The sequence below is a fragment of the Stigmatopora nigra genome, chromosome 11 (assembly GCF_051989575.1).
Source record: "Stigmatopora nigra isolate UIUO_SnigA chromosome 11, RoL_Snig_1.1, whole genome shotgun sequence".
Lineage (NCBI taxonomy): Eukaryota > Metazoa > Chordata > Actinopteri > Syngnathiformes > Syngnathidae > Stigmatopora > Stigmatopora nigra.
In genome coordinates this window covers 2,041,515-2,044,437 of record NC_135518.1, presented here as the reverse complement: position 1 = coordinate 2,044,437, position 2,923 = coordinate 2,041,515, and the positions used below count along the sequence as shown (strand labels likewise).

Genomic DNA, 2,923 nt, shown 5'->3' with positions numbered 1-2,923 from the left:
AGCCTGTATGGCTCAGACTTCTGTTATCAAATCCCTGGTTGGTTCCTGCTTTCTTGTCAATCTTTTGCATATTCACCCTGTGTCTTCCTGATTTTCTCTGGATATTGAACCCTCAGAACTGGGAGACTCAAGTGTGAACCACTCTTTTAACAGCCTGCCAAGATATCCTAGATTACATAATTCTAATTTTCTTAATTTCACTCAGTTGTTGATGCTATGTTTGGTGTACAGTATTTTGGTCCCACAAAAAACAAGATAATTCGAAATACATATCATTTGGCTTTTCGCAGGTATCACCCTTGTGGCCCTCCTTGTTCCAATCACTGTGGGAATGTATGTTAAACGTAAAAGGCCCCAAATGGCAAAAAAAATCCTCAAGGTAGGAATTTACATTGACATAAATGAGATATTACCAAAACATTAATGGTGTAGTGGTTTATTCACCTGACTTCAGCGCGAGCAGTATGGTATCCATTCCTGCTCAGTGGGGGTGTGATTTTTATCAAAAATGATTCCGATGACAAAATTTCATTCATTCATCTTCCATATCGCCATCCTCGAAAGAGTTGCAGCGGTTGCAAGAGCCTAACCCATCTGTCTTCGGGCAAAAGGCAGATTACACCATAGGATTGTCACCGATCAGTTGGAGGGCACACAGAGAGACTGGCGATCTCACAATCACACTGCCACCGAATCGGAATTTAACCCGGACTGCCCGTACCAAATTCAGGCCGAAGAACCACTCCACCTCGGATGGCATGATAAAAATGATTGCATGAATAGTTACTGCATATTGTTTTTTACTCTCCAGGTTGGGTCATTTACAGGATTTGGTCTAATAATCATCATTGCTGTGGTGGGTGGAATTCTTTACCAGTCTTCTTGGACCATTGCCCCCTATCTTTGGATAATCGGAACAATTTACCCTTTTATTGGTGTTGGGATGGGCTGCCTAATGGCTCGCTTTGTGGGCCAACCATGGTACAGGTAAGGAGACAACATATAATATATGAAAATCACAACATTAAGAAATATAAAGAGGAATAAATACATTCAAATATGAAGGGATATTTTGTCCTACTCTTTAAAAATATTTTATGATTTTTCTCTTTTTTGCCTATATACATTTGCATATATATTTCAAAGAAAATAGTATACTGTCATAATTTTTAAAGTGTTTCAGGGTAGTATTTAAGATCATGGGATTAATTGTGATAATTCAATGTATAATATGTCTTTGCTCACAAAAAAAATACAAAATCCCCTCTGGAAATTATCTATTTCATAAATAAAAATACCATTGTATTGTCAATCGTTTTTACTTTTCGTCATATATAAACACAAACAGAAAAAACTATGGATTTTTTTCTTTGCCTTTGATTTTCCATTCCATTCTCAATTACCATTTTAATTTATTTTACCGAAAGTAATTTGTAAATCCAATTACTATATTGGGAAGAGCTTTCCAACTAGGAATAATAATCAATAAATAATTACTCCTATCTTACCTAATGGAGAGTTACATTAGTTTTTGATATATGGTTTATTTGGAACAATATGAAAAAAATCATTTTTACATTAGCTTAGAGAAGAAGCTGACAGGTTGGATGGGTCACCTCAGCCAACTACCCCATCACAAAGACATCAGTTATTAACTAGTGATTAGATTTGGAAAGCCCCTCCCAACGCCATTGGATCAGCAAACCATTCTTTCGGTAAAAACAATGACAAAAGGCAATTACTCCAAAAAGTAAATAAAAAATTTAAAAAAAAGACATTGACCCCAAAAAGAAAAGTCAAAGACAATGAAGAAAATGCCTTGCAGGTTTATCCGTTTGTATTTTTCAATGACAAAAAGAAAAATTCAATGCCAAAATGTACTTTTATATTTTCATTTAATTATTTATATGTTAATATTCACAAGGTGAATCCAAAATAAACAGTTTTAAAATATATTGCTGTACTCTATTTATCTAAATAAAATTAATTATTTGTTCCCAGCCGGCCCTTAGATTGTTTTAATATTTTTAGTTAATGTTGATTTCAGTTATATCAGTAGTGATTTTTAATTCCAACCACCTCTTCCACAGGTGTCGAACAATTGCTTTAGAGACTGGTTTTCAGAACTCCCAGTTATGTAGCACCATTGTCCAGCTGTCCTTCAGTCCAGCAGAACTGGAGGTCATGTTTGCATTCCCCCTTATCTACAGCATATTTCAGCTGGTGGTGGCTGTCATTTTTGTCGGAGGTGAGTGACAAGCAATGACCAGGCTTGCAAGTTTTAGATGGACTCCTGTCTTAGTAGGCTGTGTACACTAGAACCGATAATGTTATATGGGATTTTCCATACCCAACATTATAACTAGCCACACGCTTTTTTACAAAGCATCTTTCACAACACCTAATGCCGCAAGCTTAACTCACATTTTTACAGACTCAGCATGTGCAAGAATAAGGCAAACACACATACATTAAGTCAATGTGATTTACACCAAGGGACAAACTAGTACATGAAACTGCTGATGAAGGCAGGCTTCAAAAAAATTCAGTTGTTAATTGAACATATCAAAATATTCATTTTTCATTATTTATTTTCTGAACGGTTTTATCCTGAGCGGTGCTGGAACCAAACCCAGCCAACCCCCGGGCCAGGGGCGGGAAACCCTGTATCAGTGGCCAGCCGATTGCAGGGCACAAGTCGACAGACAACTATTCACAGTCACACCCATACCTACGGGCAATTTAGTGTCCAATCAGCCTACCATTGATGTCTTTTGAATGTGGAAGAAAACTGGAGTGCCAGGAGAAAACTCACGCGGGCCCGGGGAGAACATGCAAACTCCACATGGGGGGAACGACCTGGATTAGGATCCCAGGGCTGTGAAGCCATACTAACCACTCAAGCCGTCGGGCCGCTCTCGAA

The 2,923-nt window shown here is 37.7% G+C and overlaps 1 protein-coding gene across 1 annotated transcript in view; it reads left to right on the top strand.

The window, feature by feature from the left end:
• Positions 1-2,923, top strand: part of LOC144204514 (ileal sodium/bile acid cotransporter-like) — a 30,985-nt gene that overhangs the window by 17,369 nt on the left and 10,693 nt on the right. The window contains exons 2-4 of the mRNA XM_077728551.1: positions 291-379; positions 812-987; positions 2,091-2,248. Coding sequence (XP_077584677.1) covers positions 291-379; positions 812-987; positions 2,091-2,248 — 423 coding nt within the window. The remainder of the gene's footprint in view (positions 1-290; positions 380-811; positions 988-2,090; positions 2,249-2,923) is intronic.